Source organism: Corythoichthys intestinalis, chromosome 19 (assembly GCF_030265065.1).
Source record: "Corythoichthys intestinalis isolate RoL2023-P3 chromosome 19, ASM3026506v1, whole genome shotgun sequence".
Classification (NCBI taxonomy): domain Eukaryota; kingdom Metazoa; phylum Chordata; class Actinopteri; order Syngnathiformes; family Syngnathidae; genus Corythoichthys; species Corythoichthys intestinalis.
Genome location: NC_080413.1, coordinates 24802692 through 24826233, shown reverse-complemented (window position 1 = coordinate 24826233; position 23542 = coordinate 24802692). Strand labels below are relative to the sequence as shown.

The 23542-nt window shown below is 38.5% G+C and overlaps 1 protein-coding gene across 5 annotated transcripts in view; it reads right to left on the bottom strand.

The window, feature by feature from the left end:
- The window catches only part of lama2 (laminin, alpha 2), a 338873-nt gene that overhangs the window by 246714 nt on the left and 68617 nt on the right, over window positions 1-23542 (bottom strand). For all 5 annotated transcript variants that reach the window (XM_057822981.1, XM_057822982.1, XM_057822979.1 and 2 more), the window contains exons 4-5: window positions 10934-10985; window positions 10346-10536 (exon numbers count right to left, since the gene is read on the bottom strand). In XM_057822981.1, coding sequence (XP_057678964.1) covers window positions 10346-10536; window positions 10934-10985 — 243 coding nt within the window. The remainder of the gene's footprint in view (window positions 1-10345; window positions 10537-10933; window positions 10986-23542) is intronic.

Below are 23542 nucleotides of genomic sequence, written 5' to 3'. Positions count from 1 at the left end.
ATGGAACAGCTCACCAACATTAAGACCTCATCCCCACCGTGAAGCATGGTGGAGGGAGCATCATGATTTGGGGCTGTTTTTCTGCCTCAGGGCCTGGACAAGTTGCAATCATTAACGGAAGAATGAATTCAAAAGTTTATCAGCATGTTTTGCAGAAAAACCTGAGTCCGTCTGTCAGACAGTTGAAGCTAAAAAGAGGATGGATGCTGCAACAAGACAATGATCCAAATCACAGAAATAAATCAACTTCAGAATGGAAATACACATTCTAGAGAGACCACGTCAAAGTTCAGATTTGAACCCCATTGAGATGCTGTGGCATGACCTAAAGACAGTGATTCATGCCACACATCCCAGGAATCTGACAGAACTACAACAGTTTTGTAGAGAAGAATGAACCAAGATTAGTCCTGATCGATGTGCCTGACTGATCTGAAGATACAGGAAGCGTCTGGTTGAAGTTATTGCTGCCAAAAAAAATATTAAATGTGATGGTTCACGTATTTATTTTTCCCCCTTCTGTCATCGTTTGCATACTATCCTCATTAAAATATGAAAACCTATAAATGTTTGGGTGGTTTTAGTTAAAACAGCCACTGTGTGGTTTTGACAAAAATCCGATCATATTTGATGGTGATTTTATGCAATAATGTGAGAATTTCCAAAAGGTTCAGATACTTCTTAATACTACTATATGTTAAATATTGCTATTGATCCTGAAAATATAGTGGATTCTCTCTGCATCTTGTGATTTTTGTGCATCTAGCGTAAAAAAAGATTTTTAACCATTCTAAGTTTCGTCAAATTTATGTTAAAAAATAATTACCGGTAATCAGGATTTATTATAGAACGACTTTGATTTTTTTTCATGCCACTGCTCATGGAGACTCATATATGCCTGAGGGAGGTGCCTTTTTTGGTTTTAGGTCACAAGCAGCTTTGGTTGAGAAAATATTTGAATTTTAAGTTTTTTAAAATAGGCCCCCTGCGGATCCGCCCCGACCCCCGTGGCCCGTCAACTGTTAGCGAAGTCTATGACCAAACAGTAACACTTATATAATTGTAAAATCATTTTAGCAATAACCCCGTTATGTTTAGCCATGTATACACCAATAATGCTTTTGAAAAAACGGAATTTGGGTTTTTGAAAACCTGAATATCACCTCTGGGTTACTCCTTTACTAATTCCAATAACAAGCCGTTTATATATCGATCTATTGTTTATGTTCAGCTTGAAAAGGAACATTATTTTGTGTTTTGCGCATTTTTCAATTGCAAGGAATCCCAGTCCTGTTTAGTTGTGGTCTTTGATTACGTGAAGAAGTGGAAGTGACTCAACTACTATACACACCACTGTTTACATAATCCTACACTATATGCATAGAATGAAAATGTATTGCTGTCCTGTAAGAGCTATGTCAACAAGCAGCCACACAGTAAGAGAGAGAAGAACTTCTGTCAGCCTGTCTCATTAATGTGGCCAAAAGCAACATTTGGCATCTGCCAAAAAGTCATCAATTGTGCCAAAAGTGTGTGCGTGGCGAGGAGAGGAATACTTGATGGATGCAAGCTGCACACTTGGAAGTAACGAAGGAGATGGTTGTGTAGGTGTGAATGTGTTATGAGTGACACCACATGTGTGCGTGTGTGTGTTTGTGGGTGAGACACATCGCCTCTGACTCATTATAGTTGCACTGTGATCAGACGGCTAGGGAGCTGTCAACCACAAGCGTGCATGCACACACTCGGCACATTCAGACTCCTCCGTTACTTGGAGCTCTTGACATCTCTTCGCTCACACCCCCTCCAGTGCTCTCCCACAGGAGACACACGCATACACACGCACGCATATACAGGACAAACACACTAGAAAATACAGAAACATTCGCACCCATGGGAAATGTGCACTCATATCCAGACAGGCGACCACAATTACGGGCCTGTGTAGGAAACGTAGATGTGTGTACACTATGTCCACAGAAGACTTGAGTTCATTAATGTCAGTTAAGACCGCAATTCCACTTTTATACACACAGAGATGTAGCTAAACAATGCCAAGACACTCACAAACACGAGGAATTGTACTGTGGTTTTTTTTTTGTGTCTTTTTTTATAACTAAGCAACTACTCACCTCATTATGTTTCACTTACATAAATTAAAAATCTAGCTTTACCTGAAATAATAACTGTCTAATTATCTAATTATCACATACACGAATCGTTTAGTTTTACTTTTAGTTACTTGAATGTCCTCTGCCCACTTATTTAAAAAAGCAGACAGCAACATTTACTTCATTCAAAAACGATGTACCGTATTTTTCAGACTATAAGTCGCAGTTTTATTTATAGTTTGGCTGGGAGTGCAACTTATACTCAGGAGCGACTTATGTGTAGCGTCATTTTCAAACTATCGGAATCGGCAAAAAAATATCGGCCATACCTTTTTTTAATATATATATATTTTTTTTAATTAAATCGTTTTCTAATTGTATTTAACGGTACAGACATAATATGTTACACTCATCCAGAGTCTTTAGTTTAGGCTTAAGGTAGGGTTATCAAATTTATCCAGATAACGGCGGTAATTAATTTTCTTTAAATTATCACGTTGAATATTTAACACAATTAATGCATGCGTTGCACGACCCACTCATGCATTGTCGCGTTCAATCTGTAATGGCGCCATTTTACCCATTAAGAGAGATAAAAGGCAGCGTTAAATGAGTAGAGTGAATTTTGGCAGCCTTTGGAGCCTTTTCTTAATAGGCTAAAGCCTTACAATCCCTCTCCCTATGATTAAAAATATCATTGAAAGCAATGTGGGGAAGCAAAGTAGCAATTGATCTTTTTCTTAACAACTTATGTTATTTCCCAAAGCAGAGAAGATATGTCAATTGGTAGCACTACGCACAGTCATGGTTCCACTTCCCATGATGCATTTGGGTTGAATGGCTGCAGTATCATTTACTGAAAGCTCAACAAATACACTAGATGGCAATGTTTAGTCACAATATACAAAGTCACAAGTCTTTCTATCCGTGGATCCCTCTCACAGAAAGAATGTTAATAATGTAAATGCCATCTTGAGGATTTATTGTCATAATAAACAAATACAGTACTTATGTACTGTATGTTGAACGTGCATATTTGTCCGAGTTTTAATCATTTTTTTCTTAATGCACTGCCAAAATGTATATGATTGGGAAAAATTATCGGGAATGATTGGAATTGAATCGGGAGCAAAAAAAGCAATCGGATCGGGAAATATCGGGATCGGCAGATACTCAAACTAAAACGATCGGGATCGGATCGGGAGTAAAAAAACATGATCGGAACAACCCTAATTATGATATCATTTCACATGTTATTTTGTTGTTTTGGAGTGACACTGATGGTTTGGTTAACTTGTTAGCATGTTCTTTATGCTATCATTATCTGAATAACTCTTAATAGCTGTGGCCACGTTTGCGTTCAGCCTTTGGCAATGTGTGTTCAATTATATTATTTACTTTTTTATATTGAAATGCATGCTTTTAGTTTGTGGCGCTTTTACGACCAAGTAGGGGCGCACTCGCACTTGTTTACACGAAGAAGAATGCTCACACGCCTGAAGAAGATGGACACATACGCAGCGTCTGAGCGAGTGGGCGAGAGAGCCAAACACGCCACGGCTGTGAACCTACGTTTATTGTTTATGCTTGTAAAATATTTCTACAGAGGCAACGCCTGCGTGTATCATCTTTTCTGTTGTTGTTGTGTGTTTTCCACCTGCGATCAGACACTTAGAGCCGGTTGTGTGTTGTTTGAACGATGTGCTAATGCTAGCGAATGCATGCTAACTGTTTGTGTAATTGCTGTAGTAGCAGCTAATTATTATTTATTTACATTGATGCGAACCTGTTTGGTATAGAGGACAAAATTGATTTGTATTATTTCTATTTTTAGTTTCACTCTTCAAATGATGGTGTCATAACGACGGCCAAAATAAAAGTCAGCAAATTATACGGACGTCCAGCATCGTCATTTGGGAGTTTAGCTCGCTGTATAGCCAGGACCGAGCAGTAGCGTCCTGGTGAGGACAGTATATTCGCATTTCGTTGTTCATGCATCATGTAACATTACCATACTGTACACTTATTCAGCATGTTGTTCTCCATTGTATTTTTATATTAATTTGCCTTTCAAGATGACATATCTTTTCTATGTGCTGGATTTTATCAAGTAAATTTCCCCCAAAAATGCGAATTATACTCCGGTGCGACTTATATATGTTGTTTTCCTCTTCGTTTGGCATTTTATGGCTGGTGCGACTTATACTCAGGTGCGACTTAGAGTCCGAAAAATACGGTATTTGTTAGAACACTAGCTTTAAAATATGGATTTAAAATGTAGATGATAAAGGTTAACACAACAGAAAAATAACTGTCTTAATCAGGGTCAGGTAAAAGTGTTTTGAGCGTTTATTTTCCTCATCTTGCAAGGAAATTGCACAATGCAACATTTACCTCCACAAACGTTCCATCAGTAAACTTGTTGACTATCTGAAAGGCAAACCTTATTCAAGATTACTATATGTGATCTATCATTATGTGTGCACAGTGTAATAACTTGTGGTATAAGATAACAAAATATTGATGGAAAAAATTAGACCATCTGGTCTTAAGAGTCATAGAGGTTTTGAGGGCTAGAAAAAGTAGTTTTCCAGATAACTTATCTGTCAGTAACAATATTGTGTTGAGTTAGATTTGTACGACGATACAGTTAGATGTGATATAGCCATGGTGCGGTTTAAAACAGTAAACCCTGATCTGTCAGAGTCAAATGTGTAGATGGGATGTGAATACCTGTTTCAGCTTGTTTCATAAAAGAAACGTAGCTCATTTTATATCAATGAGTTTCACGTAATTGCATTTGCTGAAGTCAAAATACAACAAGGTCATTTCTTGTCAAAGCCGTGTTTTTACTTATTTTAACGTTTTATCACTTAGGATGTCGAGATGTCTAAGGCTGCTTCCCTTTCAAGTCCGGTTGGAGCGCGACCTCGCAGCAATACTTGCAAATGAGTTGTTGAAATAGTTCAGCATTTACACTGCGCCAACCTAACTTTTCGGGTAGCATCACATAGACAAAAGGCTCACTCATTGATTGGACTAATAGAAGAGGAAATACCTTCCTCCTGGGAGTGGAGGGAGCGTCACAGTTTGGTGCTGTGATGCTGCACATAATTTAACATAGCATTATTATTATTATAATTATTATCATCATTATTATTATTATTATTATTATTATAGGCGGCGCGGTGGCTAGGTGGTTAGCACGTCTGCCTCACAGTTCTGAGATCAAGGGTTCAATCCCGGGCTTCGGCCTTCCTGTGTGGAGTTTGCATGTTCTCCCCGTGCCTGCGTGGGTTTTCTCCGGGAACTCCGGTTTCCTCCCACATCCCAAAAACATGCATGGTAGGCTGATTGAACACTAAATTGACCGTAGGTCTGAGTGTGTGCATGAATGGTTGTATGTCTCCTTGTGCCCTGCGATTGTCTGGCAACCATTTCAGGGTGTACGCTGCCTACTGCCCGTAGTTAGCTGGGATAGACTCCAGCACCTCCGCGACCCTCGTGAGGAAAAGCGGCATGGAAAATGAATTAATTATTATTATTATATTTAACTCATTTGCTCCCAAAGACATGTTTATACGTCTTTTACGTTTTTTTTTCACAAGAAACATCTTTGGGTTCTGATTCAACTTAACTCCAAAGCACAACGCTGAAAATCCATCTTAAAGCAATAAAACTGGCCACTGGAGGGCAGTAGCGCATTTGGTAAGACTGATTCAATGGAATGAACGGCCAGGCTGCACAGCTGGGGTGCCGGCGTAGGACGACCGGGAGGACGCCCGGGATGCCAGGCGGCGGACAACCAAGCAGAAAGACCCGGAGGATGCCCGGGATGCCAGGTGCTGGACGACCAAGCAGAACGACAGGGACCACCAGTACAGTGGACGATGCCATTGAGTCCGTGCTGCTCGCCGAGCAGAGACAGGCGGCGATGAGGGAAAAGTTTACCCCGGCTGTCGCGGCCACAACAGCGTCATGTCTCAGTTAGTTATGTGTAAATAAATTCTTACTTTGCTATCAAAAGCTCTATTTGTCTTGTTGTTTATGTTATTTTGTAAAAGGAAAAAAAATATTCAGATGTTTGGGATGTAACTAAAGTAAAAAATAGCTGTGTTAAAGTCAAAGTTATGTTTGAAATGTATGCTTTCACAAAAAGCTCAATTTCTCTGTGTTTTCATCAGATATTGGAATATTGCTCAAACTAAGCTATTTTCTAATGCTGATTTCTAAAGCATGGAAAAAGATATTAACTAACGTTTTTTTCCTGCTGAAAGAAGGGAGTCTAATCTTTCTTTTGATGGGCTCCATGTTTATATAGCAAAAGAACAGAATTTTCTGTGGGCCTTGCAAAATCAGTCAAAATCCAGTAAAAACGGCTGGGAGCAAAGGGGGTTGCACCGGTGAAAATGGCTGGGAGTGAATGAGTTAATGTAGCATAGCATAAGAAGTCGTCGCCCGGCCAGCGGCAGGATCGCTCCCTCTCAACTCAATGCCAAGCGAACTGGATTATATAAAAAATGAATAACAAAAAATTATTCCACAAAAGGGAACCACGTGGTACTCCAAGTCACACAGGCGTGCAATCGCTCTCACTTTCGTGACTTTTGGGACAGTCAAATTGTCGCAACTTCCAGTAGAGCGAGACTCACGAAACGGTTGGCCTGAAAGGCACTAACTGTCTCGGCCTGCCACCCTCACATGGCACGTTCAGCAACATGCAAAACACAATTGCCACATTAGAACCCGATTCTGTGTATCAAATGCAACTGCTTAGCGAGCACAACAACATTGGGCCATTGCTAATCGTCTGTCATCTTGCCATTGTTGATTTTAAATAGCGTTCGCGCTAGAGTATCACAGCTCTACGCTGTGACGCTGTACATAAAGTAGCAAAAGTGCACATTGCTCCGGTTTCATTTACAAGTGAAGCAGAGTGCACTTAAAAGTTGACAGAGACCCACGATTTTTGAGCGGACCAAAGTTTGGTTGTTCGGTCTGAACTAGAGTTCGGATGCGCGTTCACATTTAAAAAACGAAGTGGACTATCCAAGAAAAAGAACTCTGGTCCTTTTAAAACGGACCAAACAGTACTAGTGGGAAAGCGCCCTAAGTCAACAAATTGGATTGTGTGTGTATGGTTGGGGGGGTGTAAAAAATGTGTTGAATTTCTGTCCGCAAATGTAGTATCAGGACTTAACAGAGGTGAAACACCACCTGTGTGAGAGGGACTGCAAAAAGTACAAGTGTGAAGTTTCACACCAAAGACTCACTGCCCACTCCTTTTAATTAAAAAATGAGATTTCACATTCAGGGGCCGTTTACATGGTGACTCTCTGAGAATACAAAAAAATTCAAATTTGCATTTATATGGGCCCATCTCCATTCAGACAATGTCGCAATTCCACATGAAAACAATGTAGTATTCATGCCAAGCCCTAGAGGGCAGCAAATGATGCACTTTGACCCCACTAAAGTTCCTCAGCCCGACAAAAAATATGCCCGCCCACTCGAAGCAATGGCATTTTTCTTTTGCTCAAAATGGCACAAAATTGGAAACATTCAACATATTTAATTGAAAAATATTATCAAAACAGTAAATTAAAGCCGACATTCCGCCATATTTGCTGTTGTTAATGTTTAGTAGCACCGCTGCGCATGCCCAATGTGACGTGTACGAGTGCTGACGTTATCAGCACGGTGTCGCACCGCGGTAGTCTTTGATATGCATGCGGCGCAAGCCCCCCCTCAATCCCCCGCAATTGAATTCTTTCACTTTGGAGGCAGGATTCAGAATTTTTCATCTTCGCCTTCCGTCTTCGCCGACACCATATGCACGTGAGGCCACTCCGCAACACAGTCATTGCGTCTTCGTGTCGCAGAGTCGCCATGTAAACTGCCCCTCAGAGACACTTAGCTGATACCTCTAAGGGGCCATTTACATGGTGACTCTGCGACACCAAGACGCAACGATTGTGCTGGGGAATGGCCTCGCCTTTACACCGTGACGGCGAAAACGAAAGGCGAAGACGCAAACCGCACACTTGATTCCAGCCTCCAAAGCAGAACCATTCGATTGCAGGGATTGCTCCGCAACCATATGAATGGAACGCTCTCGCCCCGATGATGTTAGCTCTCGCACACGTCACTTTTGGCATGCGCAGTTGCTGCTACTAAACATTCAGAACAGCAAACATGGTGGGACATCGGCTTTAAATTGCCGTTTTAAAAATATTTTTAATTTAAATTTTAATTTAATTTTAACAAAAATATATTAAAAAGTGAATAGACGCCATTACTTCGAGTGGGCGGGTATGTTGTCTTCCGGGTTGAGGAGGTTGTTGTCAAGGAAGTGCATCATTGGCTGTCACCTTGTAAAACTGCACTGACCCCTCAGGGCCTGATATGAATACTACATTGTTTTAACGCGGAATTGCAACATCGTTCAAATGGAGACGGAACCAAGACCATGTAAATGTAAACATGAAAATGTGTCGTATTCTTGGAGTGTCACCATATAAACGACCCCTAAGTATCTAACTATCTGAATCCACTTCACATTGGCCTGGCCTCTTCAGAGCACCTCGTTGTCATGGCATTAAAAGAAAACTCAACAACCCGAGGTGTATGCCAGCCATCAGAGGCTTGAAATTGATGTTTATCTTTGTGGCTTAAAATGTAGAGATGTTAGGCTTAAAGGGAACCACCGATAGAAAGACATGTAGTTCTTAAAAGATAAATGTTAGTACGAGTAAGAATAATTTTATATTAAAACCCCTCCTAATGTTTTTGTTTTGATAAAATTTATAAACATTTAAATAAAAAAAATAAACTAGAAGCTCGCCATTGTTGTTGACGTCGCAGGCGGTGACGTCACATGGCCGTACTTCACAGTGTTATTCTTTAAGTATGTAAGGTAGTGATTTAAATGCACCACAAGGTATCAATGGCGAGTTTTAAATTATTAAGAGATCAAGCCAGTAAGTGTGTTTTGTCCCTCGAGTGACGCCGTAGTTTCCTGTTTAGTGCGGGTCCATTGTGATTTACGTTCATTTGAGTGTTGTCTTCACAACAAACAAGACTTGTGATAATGGCTCCCAGATTCATAGTTTGTATATTGTGACTAAATATTGCCATCTAGTGTATTTGTTGAGCTAAACGAGTTGCTAAAATGTTTAAATAGAGTTTGACCAAAGTGAGTAAGTGTTATATGTATTTCCGCATATCTATTTTCATTGTGAATGCCATTTCACTTTCGTTGTTTAACTAAAAATAGGGCCTCATTAATACTTGAAGCACTTTTCTTTTTTAAACTATTCTTTGAGAGATATGAACATCATTTTTGCTGTATTTTCACTCTACTGTATGATACTTCTGTTTGTTGTGAAGGACTTGCTGAAGCTTATGACAATAAACGGCTCGGACAGCCTGTGTCCACTCTCCTTTCTCTCTGCCTTACACCCCACTGTGGATTAAAGGAAAACTACGGCGTTAGTCAAGGGACAAAACGCACTCATTGGCGTGATCCCTAATTAATTTAAAACTCGCCATTGACATCTTGTGGCGTATTTAGATCAATACCTTATATAATTTAAGAATGACACTTTTTTTTTTTTTTTTTTTTTTAAGACAAGTGGAATTCCGACAGCGTGGCCATGTGACGTCACCGCGCTGCGACGTCAACAACAATGGCAACCTACTAGTTAAAATAATTTTACAAATTTTATTGAGACGAAAACAATGAGAGGGGTTTTAATATCAAATTATTCTAACTCTTACTAAGATTTATCTTTTAAGAACTACACGTCCTTCTATCCGTGGTTCCTTTTAAGAAAGATGCCAGCATATCGAGCATCTTGCATAGTTTCAGGCATTCAGCAGATACGTCGATATTATTTTTGAAGGTGGAGGGCAAGATTTGAGTTTTGACAATTTTTAAGCCTCATATTACTGTATATACTTGGAGATTTAATAAAAGAAAAAAACGGGGGGCGACATGGGGAATTGGGATCTTTCACTTCTAAAACATAAAATGTCCTTTTTTTACAACAACGTATTTCTGTTGTTGTCAAATGTAACTGAAAAGTGGCAATTCTGGGTAAATTGTGAAGAGATAACAATATGCCTCACACGATCCTAATGGTTCTATACGACTGTTATGTACCTGATCAGAAGGAAAGTAGAAATCACCATAGAAAGTAATAATCAGACTGTCATATCAATAACAAGGTTACCTCTCCATTCTCCAAGGGGTGAATCTTGGAATAGAATGATGTGCAGATAACTTCATCGTCTCTCATGTATGATGGAGGTCCTGTCCTTGGATTCATGTTGAACCTGGTCAGGCACTCTGTCTCTGTTAGGGCAAAGAACTGCCACGGTTCAAAGGTCTCGCCATCTATTGAACGCTCCAAGATCCAGTTACCTGCAGAGAGAAAGAAATACTCTAGTGAAAAGAGTGCATGCATAAATGCATATTGATAAAAGTATGACCTACATATTATAATTCAATGAAGGTATATACTGAATAGTGGTAATTAATCTGTTTTGAAATAATCACATTTTCAACAAATCATGTGAAGCAACTCTTAAAATGAAATCACTCAGCTTTAACCAACTTTAGTTGTAGCTAAATTGTAATTTGAGAAAAGAGTAAAAATGCATTAACAAATAGGTTCTGTGCATTTTTCTGAATTATTTTAATGTTTCTTGCATCTCATGTTCTGAATGTGGTCTAGGTTGCGTATCATAATCAAAGCAATATAGTTTACATGTGAAAGTGTGAAGCTGTTTAAATAATGATGATGTAGTGGAATGCTTACCAGGACGAGGCGAGTTAGCAGCCTTTACGATCACATAGGCTATCTGGAAAACCTGATAATATAAAGAGAATCAATGAATAAAACTGCCACATTTAACTAGACTGTTTTAAGCATACATGTTTACATGTGGGCAATGATTATGATATACAGTATATTACTTGGGCAAACAGGGAGAAACCAGATGACCATTAGTCAGTGCATTTTTACAGTGCATAAAGTCTTGCACTTAAGTGTATTATAATTTCTCCAAGGACCACTCGTGCTGGAGGGGTTTTCTTGGATGAGATATTGGGATGTCTCTCTCACGACGGGAAGTTTCCAGTTAAGATCCCCATAATCCTCTTAAAAAGTATAGTTGAAAAAAAGGGACACTGCCCAGTTGAATGAAAACATCTTCTAAATATGTTAAAGGTTAAAAAACAGACATAGAAACGTTGTCGTGAAAATGATTAGTTATGCAGAATTGTAAACAACATTAGTAGGCTAATGCTCCATACAACTGTTTGAATTCATTTCCATGCAAGTGAGTCTCATGTTTTGATGTTCACAGTGGTGTCACATTGCACAGGACAGCCACTATGCGTGTGTGTGTGTGCGTGCGTGCGTGCGTGCGTGCGTGCAAGCGAGAAAGAACAGAACATTTCAGAGTAAGTTGATAGCTGTTGTGAGTGAGTGTGTAGTGAGTTTACATGTATTCACACCAAATGGAAGGTATATACTAGTAGAGTGTGCTGCACATCAAATTGTGTGTTTTGATTACACAAGATTTGAGAAAAGGATGTATTTCCAACCCAAACAAACAAACAAAAAAATACATAAATGTTGATCTGGTTAGAGCCAATCTAACAGATTATATGAAGTCTTACTCCGCAATTTTGGGCTACACTAGTCGTTACATTTTTCCTCTGATTCTACATTTGAGATTTTACTTTTTTTTTGCCAGAGATGTCAACAGTGGCTCTACCACTTTCAACAATGAGACTCCATTATATCAATCAGCCTCAAGCTTGCTGTTCTATGATCATGATCTGTTCAATCATGTGGTCCTCTTTAAAGCACCATAAAAAATTTAAGTATTTGACATAGAGCGGTGCCATCAACATGACTCAAAAGTGCGGTTTTTAATCTCTTGCCAAATATTTATTTGGCACCGCTTGACCACGAATCCTTATACCATAATAGGAAATGTTTTCTCCACTCCACTCATGCTCTTTGGACAAATAATGTTTCTTTTCTGTAGATTCTTTTCTCTCGCCAGAATGCAATGATTTTTTTTTTTTTTTTTTGTATTTCTTTGGCTTAATATGGTTATGTAATAGGATATAGTACAGTATAAAAATAACAGTTCATATAGATAACTTTGTGCACAGGAAAAAAAAAAAAACTATTTAAAAAAATAATAATAATCAAACATCGTCAGCAGTTGCTAATAATGTTACTCAACACTTGAGTATTCTTTTAACCAAATACTTTTTTACTTGTACTTGAGTCCATTTTTTAGATGACTTTTTATTTTACTTGAGTAATATTTTAGAAGTAACGCTACTCTTACTTGATTAACATTTTTGGCTACTCTACCCACTTTCGCTTATTATGTATTCTTAAGTAAAAAACATCTTATAAAGCTTCTTAAGAAGGACATTTTTTTCATTTAGGTGGACCTATTTGTATATGCTCATGGCTATATATGGAGGAAAGAACCCAAATGGAATCTAATATGTTTTTGGTCTATTTCAAACATAGATATAAGTCTGTATGTGGCTGATCTGTGACATACACACACCAACATCTCCACTGCTGACTCAAAATCCAAGTCCATAGGTGTGAATGTGAGTGTAAAAGGTCATTTTTTAAAAATACCTGTGTACATACAGTCATGTGAAATAATTCGGACTCCCCAATAAATATTCTGTTCTTTATTAAGAAATGTTCACATATCAAAGTCTGATCTTGTTTTTCTTTATCTCTGTAAAAGAAAGTGATTTAATTGCAGGTAAACAACAAAAATTAACATTGTTTTACTCATTAAACCAAATTTATCAACAAAAATGCATATTCTAACTGAGGAAAAAGTTAGGACACCTTACCACCTAATAGCTAGTGTTACCCCATTTGGCTGAAATAACTTCAGTGAGACACTTTTTGTAGCCATCTCCCAGCCTTAGACATTGGTCTGAAGAAAGTTTGACCCACTCCTCAACGCAGAATACTTTCAGCTGTGAGATGTGTGAGGGATTTCTTCCATGTATAGCCCTTTTCAAGTCACCCCACAGCATCTCAATGGGATTAAGATCTGGGCCATTCCAGGACTCTCCATTTCTTCCTCTTCAGCCAGTCCTTGGTGGATGTATTGGTATGCTTTGAGCCATTGTTATGTTGCAGGGTCCAGTTTCACTTCAGCTTTAATTTTTTCACAGATGATCTCAAATGATCCTCAACCACTTCCTGATACAAGATAGAATTCATGGTGGAATCTATGATGGTGAGCTGGCCAGGTCCTGTTGGAGCAAAGCATCCCCAAACCATGACACGTCCACCTCCATGCTTCACAGTTTGTATGAGGTTCTTTTCCTGGAATGCTGTAGTGGGTTTACGCTAAACATGTTCTCTGTTCTGGTGTCCAAATAGATCCATCTGTTCAAAGAACATTATTCCAGATGTCCTTGTCTTTGTCTTCATTCACCCTGGAAAACTTCAGTCTGGCCTTCATGTTCTTTTAAGAGAGCAAAGGTTTCCTCCTTGCACACCTCCCATGAAGGTTAAACTTGTGAAGTGTCTTTCTGATTGTAGAGGCATGCATTTTCACATCAACAGTAGCAAGAGCCTGCTGTAGGTCCCGTGGTGACATGTTAGGGTTTTTGGAGACTTCTTTTAGCATCTTGCAGTCTGCTCTCGGGTTGAACTTGCTTGGACGGCCAGACCTGGGCCTGTTGGCAGTTGTTTTGAATGTCCTCCATTTGAAGACTATTTTCCGGAAAGTGGAATGGCTAATTTTATATTCTTTTGTGATCTTTTGTAATCCCTTACCAGAATCATAAGTGTCTACAATCTTCTTTCTGAAGGCCTCAGACAGCTCCTTTGATCTCACCATGGTGTTTTCTCTCACTTCAACAGTCAGGGTCACACCCAGTGTTGTTAATAACGGCGTTACAATATAACGGCGTTACTAATGGCGTTATTTTTTTCAGTAGTGGGTAATCTAATTACTTTTCTCATCTTGGCAACACCGTTACCGTTACTGAGGACGGAAAGGCATGCGTTACTATGCGTTATTATATTGGTCGAAAAGTCTGAGGGAGACGGACTCACCGAGACAACAGAGCAGAGCAGGAGTGGGGAGGAGGCAAGAAAGTTGTGACGCCGAGCAAACACGATGCTAGGTAGCTCCAATAATACATGTTGTAGCCGACAGCCTACAAACTACGCCCGCATGTTATGGTAGATATGGTAGACATGGTAGATATCACATATACTGTATATAGATATAACTAGATGCAAAATGACAGACACGGCACTAGATGCGTTAGTAAACAGCCGCCATCTTAAAGCAGTAGACTTTTTACGACGGCTCTGTTGTAGAGAACCTTCCTAGCGAACCTAAATAACTTTTTATCTAAAATACTTCTAAATCGGCAAAATGTTGACTTGAATCTATCTTTAAATGATGAAACAGTTTTAAAACTTTCATATGTCGAAAGTAGAGAGAAGGGAACTAATGCAATAATGGGAGCAATTTTAACAACTTTTAACAGTTGATTCAGGGTAAAGGGTAAAGCAGGGTAAAGAATTAGGCTCAGGCCAATTTTACCAAAAACCTTCACAAAAAACTTTACATATTGTGGCCAATGTTTTTTTTGTTTTTTTTTGAGGGAAAAAAAAAAAAAAAAAAAAATTATCACCAATTACTTTGCCAAGTAATTAATTACTCTTACATTCAGGTAATTGAGTTACTAAAGCAATTACTTTTTGGGAGAAGTAATTTGTAACTATAATTAATTACTTTTTTCAGTAAGATTAACAACACTGGTCACACCAAACTAAATGTGAGGTTTAAATAAAGCAAGCCTCCTTCAAATCACAGGGTAATGATGTTCTAATCATGTACACCTGATGTGATACCCCTGTGTGTGATTTTAGCCATTTTAGGTGGGATTGAAATCGGGAGTGTCCTAATTTTTTCCTTAACAGAAGTTGCATTTATTTAAAATTAAATTTTACAGAAAGTTATAAAAATAAAAAATAAAACAGTTTTACTTGTTTAGTTCTATTACTTGAATCTCTCATGATTTTAAAATTTGGTATTAAATATCCATATGAACAAATATGTTAGAAAACACAGAATTTCATAGGTTGGCCTAATTTTTTCACATAACTGCAAACACCAAATATGTTCTCCCAACTTGTAAAGCACATAAAGTTATTTTAGGACAACTCTGGTGTGAAAGACCTTGAGTTCTGACCCTCCAGCCAATCAAACACCTTTGGCGCAAACTAGAACAGAGATTGTATGATAGCCAGGTCCTCTCTTCCAACCTCAATGACATGAGACCTTAAAAATGTTCTCCTGGATGAAAGGACATAAAAAAATGGCACAGAAATCAGAACATCTTGTACAAAGTCTTCCCCAGTGGACAGATAGCTGCAAGGTGGAGACCATATTTTTCCTCATTTTTCATTACTGTTATATAAGTTTTAAGGTACGGAGTGAATCTTATTCAGATGGCATATATACAGTAGATATCAAAATATGATTGAAGCACTACAAGGTCATCCTCATGGCAATCTGCCAAAAAAAAACCTTCATACTCCTTCTTTAGTAAACTTTTAGGAAAACAAGCACACACACTTTGAATGCTCCATGATGAAATCATCTGTTTTCTTTTAGTCATTACTGAAACACTACACATTTTGAAATGGCAGCCCAGCAATTAATTAATTGTCACGAAGTATTAAATTTGTTTTATTACACCCAATAAAGTATAAAAGAAACATTTTTAAAAAGTATTTCCCCTAATATATAAGCATCAGTGTTTAGGTATCCCCCATTTTCTCTCAGTTCCGGTTCTGTCCCAGCTGCCTTCAAACAGGCTGTAGTCGGACCCACTTTTTGAGACACACGTTAAGAATCTCGGAGTGATATTCGATAGCAGGCTCAACTTTGAAAAACAGATTAGTTCTGTTGTAAGAGCAAGTTTTTTTTCCAGCTCTGTCTCTTGGCCAAAGTGAAGCCTTTTCTTATTATAAATAAGGTCCTAATGAAACCTTTTTTTCAAATTTGTAAATAAGAAAAGTCAAAATGAAAATGTGTAATAAGCGCTCTAATATCTATAACCCTTGCTAAATCCTGTTTCTTTTCTCATGGAACCTGCAGATGCATGTGTTGACTTGCATCCATCATTTTTTTTTTCAAAAAGAAATGTCAAAATTCTGAATAAGTCTAAAAATCATGAAATTTTAGGTTTATCAAATGTGATACATTTGGAAATAAAGGGGTAATATGGCCCAAACACAAAAAGGATGGCTTCAATCAAAGAAAACTTTTACAATGAAAAATTAAGTGTTCAAATGCAAATTTTTTAATCTCAAATATTTTTTCGCATTCAAAAACATTTTCAATGATTGACATTTTTCTTTTTTTCATTGAAGTGATTTTTCTTTTTGAAAATATGTTTTTTTTAAGCAACTTATTTTTTGATTGAATAATAAAGACAAAAACGTCCAAGCCATAATGTGGCCCAAACACATATCAACATTATTTCAATCAAAAAAGTTGCTTCAATCAAAAAAAAAAAAAAAAAAAAAAAACAACAATCAAGGAAAAATAGCTTCCACATGCATTTTTTTTTTGATTGAAGCGACTTTTTACTATTGAAAATATATATTTTGATTGATGCAACTTTTTTAAATTGAATAATAAAGACACAAATATGGCTCCGCCCAGGGGACACAATTTTTGACTGGGGTAACTAGATTGGCACGACACCGGCGGGCGTACCATATTCAATGGATGACGATCTTGACGAAAAGTATTGCCTAAGCAGCCTGATTTAGAATTCCCCTCAAGAATGATGGGAAACAAAAAAACGCTCATTATCAACTTATTATTATAAATATTCTTGTAAGTTAATTTCATTGCTGACACTGCATTTCGGGGTCATCAACATGTGCCCCCCCAAAGCATTCAAAAATGCTTCTGCTCGATTTTTAACAGGTACACCTTGACGTGAACATATTACCCCTGTACTATCATCGCTTCACTGGCTTCCAGTCTATTTTAGAATTGATTTCAAACTTTTACTGTTTGTTTTTAATTCTATTAAAGGCCAGGCTCCTTCTTACCTATCGGAAATTTTAACCCTCTGTAACTCTGGCGGGACTTTTCGTTCTAACGGCCAACTTCTTTTGCAAATTCCGAGGTCCAAACTTAAAACAGTCGGGAGACTGATCTTTCTATCTAATATCTATATATATCAATGTATAACCACAGCAAATTGTTAATCGATTTTTTTCAAAAAAAAAAAAAAAAATTAACATGTAGAGGGTATTCAAACAAATACACCCAAATAAATTAGAATGATCAAAATACTATTATTAAAATATCCTCAGAAGTTTAGCAGTTTAGTGTCAAGTAAGAAGTAACAGTGTCTGAAAGTAGCCTGACTCAGGAAGGTTGGGGGGGTTGGGCGAAACCTTCCTGAGTCAGGCTACTTTCTCTTTACTTGCAAATTCAGCCATTAGCTGAGGAGAGGGCCAAGGGGTGGGGGTAGAAAAATAGAGATGGGATTGGGCGTTCCTCACATGCCCCCCTGCGGTGCATCAGTAATGGCCCCATTTACAAAACAAAAGCTACACTCTGTCCAACAGTGGGGCAGTCTTGGGGGTGATCCCAGGATGTCCCAAAAAGGGACACCATTGGTAAGGGTTAGGGAGCACCAAAACCCATGAGTCTTCTAGTGTTAAATAGAACTGATGGACACTCTTTGTTGTTTTTTAAATCAGAAAGATAATAAAATAATGCAACTTTCATAATGATCGGTTAAAAGAACAAAATAGGAAGCGATTGAGTTAATTAGGAGAAAAAGGCAAGTCATAGTAACAGAAATGAGTTCTAGGATGTTAACAGAAAAACATAGGAGAAGCTGACAGGTGCATATGCAGAGCCTAAAAATTTACTGTCACTTGAAATGTGTTAACATCTCACTGGACTAATAAAGACATTTTTGGCCCACTTCTTAATCGTGTGACACATCCAATTTTCATGCTTGCCAAACCGGCATGCAAAAAATAGCAAATATTCACTTGTGTCATCCCATTGCCCTGTTTATACATGGAGACATTCTGAATGCTTCAGTGCAGTGTATAAGAGAGTGTGCGGAAACATATTAAAACAGGGCTCTGCATAAAAAATACTAAGCTGAAATTGTTTTTATTTGGGTTTTCCACATCTGCTTTGATAATGAAGAGACTGCAGAACAGCAAGACGGCAACGGGAGATAGAAGCCTCTAGATAAAACAGATTACAAAAGGGAAATGTTCTGTGCGTGTTTCTGTGTGTGTGCGTGCGTACAGTTAATGATGTCCAAAAATGTATATGTGCCAACACAGCTAGCTTGGTAAGAATTTGGCCTTAAGTTTTGAAAGTCTATTGCGAAAAACAACAGATGCTGCAATATCTCAACAATCTTGCTTTGGCCTAAGCTGCTGTCAAATAATGAATGCCACTCCACACACCCAAAAAGTTTCATGATTTCATTCAGCTTTAAATTTTAAACAAGGTCCTTCAGGAAAATGTACTGTAAAACAACAGTACATTTCAGAATAGCTGTCATTGAACTGCAATGTGTTACAGTATACTGTGTCTTATTGCATCAACATACAGTAGCTGCAGTTTAAAGATATGACATTTAAAATTGCTAAAAGGTTTTATTTAAAATAACTGTATTAACATTTTTTTAAAGGCTTGATACTTTCCATTTGAATTTAAAGTGCCTATGACAGCAAAAAACATATACCGTAATTTCCCGAATATAAGGTGCACCCGTGTATAATGCGCACCCCAAATTTACTTGTAAAATCTAAGGAAAATTATTGTACCCGTTTATAACACGCACCCTAATTTTAGCACCAATAAATAGAAGAATACAAGAAAACAGAGCGGATAAAGAAATGTCATTTTACTGACTGGTGAAACACAGCACAAGCATAGCACATTGGTAGTTCAAAACATCACCATAAACTGACAGTATTTACGGTACTAATATGATTTGACAACTTCTCCAATTTACCAGAATCTAGGAGAAAACAAAACAGATGTGACTTTTCTTTTAAAGGCTGCTGTATAACTTGCTCGTTTCATCATGATAAATAAATGTTTCTTCCATGGATTGATACGGTAAAATGAAAGTAAGAACGTAAGTCGGAAATCCGTGAGAGCTCATCGCTGTCAACACGACAGTAATAATAGGAACTATTGTTATTTGGGTTTGAGTTTCCCGAGGGACATATATAGTTGATGGACACAGGAAGTCTGTGTGCTTACGTTTGTTATGGTCCGAGTTGCGGAGCTGCAATAAATGTTGACTCAAATGAGTTCAAGAAACTAAATTCTGTGCTTTATGAAGAGTGAAAAAAGCAGAATTTAACACAGACGAAATCATTCGGTCGATTAGAGTGAAGTATTACCGAAACAAAATGGTGACGTCACGTACCGTAATGGTCGGCAACGGGTCGCCGCATACGTTTCTTCAACACAATGTGGCCGTGTCAATAAAAAAAAAAAAAAAAATCGGTTTACATATATATGTAATATATATATATTTCTGTCTCCATTCATGTACCCGTTTATAATGTGCATAATGATTTTACAAGTTGATTTTGGGGAAAAAAAGTGCGCGTTATATTCGGGAAATTACGGTATTTCATATTTCACGAGGTATTTTATCTCCGGAATGAAATGGACCGCTTGGAAGTGTGTGAAAGCGATCGATATATTTATTACATTTTTTGAATCCTGTGCCATGAAAATGAGTGACTTCCTGGATTGACGAAAAATGTGAATGTGACGTAAGTGGGCTAATCATCTTCAGTTTACAGCCATTATTACAGGACGACTGTGGATTCAGCTGATTTTGCGGATTATTTCATTTATTTTTCGCATCACTCCAGCCAAATGTGCTTCAGTCATTTGTTGCTGCACCAGGGAGAGGCGTGTGAGCCTTTTTGGGTTTCAAAAAGTTCCCATACACCACGTGGGGAATGGCCAAAACAAGTCTAACAACTGTGGGATCATTGGACTGACGAGGAAGTGAGTAAACTACGTGTTTTGTATTATGTCAAATACTGGGATCATGGCACACGTTTTAATAAGGAGGTTGCTTGCATTTTGTGGGTGACAATACTCCCTGGCCACCGAGAAGGCCCCAAGGCCAACGACAGGAGGCTTGTCGCACACCCCCTTAGACCTCTTTCCGTGCCCGCCCACATAGCGCTTTCCTCGGCGCCAACGTCGGCCGGTTTGTCCACCGAGAAGGAGCTATTTTTGGCGTTCATTCCCCTCTCTGCCTGTCCACTGGGGCCGCAGCAGAACGAAGAGCCATAACTTGCCGCTGGTGTTCTGTCAAATTTTGTTTTGCACCCCATCAGAAATGTCAACTTTGTATTAAAAATGGCAGGGAATACAGCGGTTACAAAGTATACACTACAAACTGTCTTTAATTAAAGCAGTACTTCTCAAATAGTGGGGCGCGCCCCCCTGGGGGGGCGCAGAGCGATGCCAGGGGGGGGCGCATGTGACCTCGGGGAACATGTTTTTTTTTTTTTTTGCCGTACTGGAATAAAGTGTACTTGCACATCCACTCAGTAGGTGGCAGTGGCGCTCTCATTTTCAGAGTGCGCGCAGTATTTTTGAACTAAGGAAGAGCACTCAGCACACACAGACAACAGATATGAAGAGCAGTGTGCCACCGCCGTTTTCGAAAGCCGTTTTCCGACCGGACTCACTCACGCAGCGACCCACTGTCTTGTCCGGTTCTCACGTCGCCGCCCGAGAAGTGCCATTTTCGGCTTGGGATCGTCACGACGACCGCCCTCAGCTACGGTTCTACCTCGGCCGCCGTGAATGCGCTTTTTTCGTGCCGTTTGCCTTTTAGCTTTGACTTTTAATACAGTGGGTGATGATGAAAGACCACTGTTTACTGTGTCTAAAAATAATTATAGCAGACAGCCAGAAGCCAAATCAATTAAGACGCCACTTAAAGACATTAGACCCCAATCTCATTGTTAAGCAGCTTGATTTTTTCAGTGGAAACGTGCCGAATATTGCCAACAATCGTCCTGCTTATTCAGTGTTATATCAGTAAGCCAGTGAGCATTGTTAGCATGCTAATGGCAAAATAACTCCACACCATTGCAAAGGAGGTAAATACTGTGAGCAGCAAAAATAAAAACTGTCCTGTCCAAGGACACTTTTCTTCTTCTTCTTTTATTCAGATTTGTTTTTTCGGTCAAATTTTTTGGCACATTGTCCTCATGAGTGAATGTTTCTAATCAATTTTAATTTGTTATTATTTACTGATTTTATTACATTTTATTTTTCTGTATCAAATGGTCAAAAATGTACCTTGAGTGTATTTTTTAGTTTGGATGTGAATTTTTTTTTAGAATTCAGGCAAATTGATGCATGTCAAGTCTTCTCTGTTACAAACAAAACAATGTTAATAAAGTTATACTTTATTATAAGTTGATCTATGTTACTTTTTTTCTTTATTAGAAAAAAAGGACACAATGTTAGGCAGATGCGTATTTATAATAGTAATTTTGTAGACAAATGATACTATTTACAGTGGCGGCAGAGAGTTTGGGGGGGCGCGAAACATTTACGTCTTCCTTGGGGGGGCGTGACAGAAAATAATTGAGAAGCACTGAATTAAAGGAAGATTTACTTACGTTAGATCATGGACGGACATGTAGAACAGTTCTCCTCAGACACATCCTGCCATGTTAATTGCACACAACAACTGCATGCCGCTCTCTCACTGTTTACATTTTGGCCTTGTCGTTAAGCATTAATTTATGCCATATTTGTGTTGAACATGTATGTTTATGATGTTACTTGTTTATTTAGCACCTGTGGATAACATTGAGAGTCCAACTGAATGTAAAAGAGGGCTTATTCATCACTACAACAGCTTTAGGAGCAAAATATTATAAGGGTGCAAAATTTGGCAGAACAACGGGGGCTGGTTGATCGGTGAAGACAATCAACTCCGCTGCCGTGTGTGACGTGAATCGGGGTAGTTTTGTGTGATTTTTTGTTTTCGAAAGGCGAGAAAAAGACTTGGAAACACTGCTCGGTTCGTGTTAGCATGTCGCCTAGCTGTCACGCCTCCTGTTTTGTTTACGGTCTTTCCTCCGTCTCTGCCGGGGCAGGGAAATGGCAAAAGCCGCACTAACTCCGGTGGCATAAAATACTGTTCAGGAGGTGCAACAAGTTGGCAGTTTTGATCATTATGCAATAATTTTACCCTGTCGCATTGAAAAAAATGCATTTCATATTCCATTTAGCGCAAGACTGTTATTTGTCATGACCATACAATTTATTTAGCAATTGGGGGAAATTACTTCCATAAAAAGAATATCCTGTAAAAACATTAGAGTAGAGAGATTGAAACAATCATGACATTTTGCTGCTCTGTTTCGCATTTTTCTGAATCCCTCCCCTCAATGTGCTGAATCCTCAATCAGCTAAAATCGTGACCTTGCCGACGTCATCATCCAGCTGGGGACGCTAAAGCGCTATAATGACAGGCAAGGCTAAACGGCAGATTAAAAGACTCACTCGTCATCTGCGCTTTGCCAAATTGTTGTATATAGTCGAACCGTCTCAAAATATGATTTTAATTCACATAATTATGCTATTTAAGATTTTTTTTATGCTGTCACAGGCACTTTAATAATTGATTAGTCAGTCACCATGAAGCCCTTTTGTGTACACAAAAATGCACTTTACTTAAAACAGATGTTTCAAAATTACATGCTTGATTCACGATTCAAACTTTAAGCATATATTTAAGTCCATAAAGAAGAAATTCAAAGATATAATTTTGTATGGTAGCACGTATGATGTGGTATTTAGGAAATTACAATGTGCTTTGACTGACAGCTGCTTTCAAGATTCTGATCGGTTTGACAGCTTCGACTCCCGCCTCCGCTACAATCAGCCTGACCGGTGAATCATTAGACCGCATTCATCAAATCTGACGGGCTGATTCATTTCCATAAAAGCTACAATTTACCTGAATTGGGAAGTGGTGAGCCCTAGGGCATTTATTGGCAATTTCACAGCGTACAGCGTATGTAAATCAATTCATGTTAATGGTCAAAAAGGAGCGTTGTTAAAAAATGTTTTACACTAAGTTACACCAACTGACCAACTAAGCTGCATTTCAGGAAAATTACACAAAATAATCAGTAAGATAGATAAATGCAGACACAGCAACATATTGTAGATCCAGAAAATTGCCTTTTTCCTGCTAATGTCACACGTTGCCAGGCAAAGTTCACAGGGCTCAATTGTAACTGTTCTGTAAAACACATACTTAAAACACATCT